Consider the following 802-nt stretch of genomic DNA (forward strand, 5'->3'; position numbering starts at 1 on the left):
CAAGACGTGTATTGGTTCAGCATGTAAGTGTCATCTAGCACGATTAGCTTCTTTACTCAGGATCAGCTCGGTCGAACAAAAATGTATTCAGTGTGAATTACTCTAGAAAGTTGTAGCATATTGTCTCGTTGCTTGTAAGATTATTTAGATTGCATCACGCCATATAATATGTAGTTCTAATGAGTCTGGAATCAAATTGATTGACCACAATTGAGCTCTGAAAGCAGGGTTCAGTGATAACGTAGTGGTGGATGATGCTCCACAGACAGGGACCGATGAGATGAACCGACCTGTACCTGTCAGCTGTCTGTGGGGGGCGGGGCCTGTGCTGGGGGCGGGGTCAGGCTGGATGTTTGACAGCTTGGTTGAGGATCTCTTAGTGCTGCTGATCTTAGTGGAGCCCAGTTTACTGGACTGGAGCAGAAGAGAGAGACAAATGAGCATTTAGCAGCTGTGTTTCCATCCAGTATTCCCACAGATTGACGGTCACACATGTTTAAAGACGGCGTTGGTGGCGCCTCGCAGAACCCGTCTCGCAGTACGTGGCGGTACCTTGTGTTTGCTGGTGTTGCTCTGGAAGCGCAGGCAGGTGACTGAGGTTTTATGTGCCACAGTGATCCTGGTGGGGGCGCTGGAGTTCCTCAGGTCGTACTGGTAGATCTTCCCCTGAGTGGATCCCACTACCAGACCGGTACCGTCCAGAGTGAAGTCTACAGCGGTCAGTGGAGTGTCCACCCGGATGGACCTGAGGACACTGGAGACACACACACATTATAAACCCGATATACTGATTGATCAATAC

At 49.6% G+C, this 802-nt stretch overlaps 1 protein-coding gene across 1 annotated transcript in view; it reads right to left on the reverse strand.

Moving 5' to 3' along the window:
* Positions 1 to 802, reverse strand: part of nedd1 (NEDD1 gamma-tubulin ring complex targeting factor) — a gene marked incomplete at its 5' end in the record, with an annotated part of 5,954 nt that overhangs the window by 3,107 nt on the left and 2,045 nt on the right. Inside the window, 2 exon segments of the mRNA XM_035665461.1 lie at positions 297 to 414; positions 553 to 754. Coding sequence (XP_035521354.1) covers positions 297 to 414; positions 553 to 754 — 320 coding nt within the window.

This window comes from Morone saxatilis, unplaced genomic scaffold (genome assembly GCF_004916995.1).
Source record: "Morone saxatilis isolate NCDOM2014 unplaced genomic scaffold, NCSU_SB_2.0 Contig2, whole genome shotgun sequence".
NCBI classification, from domain to species: domain Eukaryota; kingdom Metazoa; phylum Chordata; class Actinopteri; family Moronidae; genus Morone; species Morone saxatilis.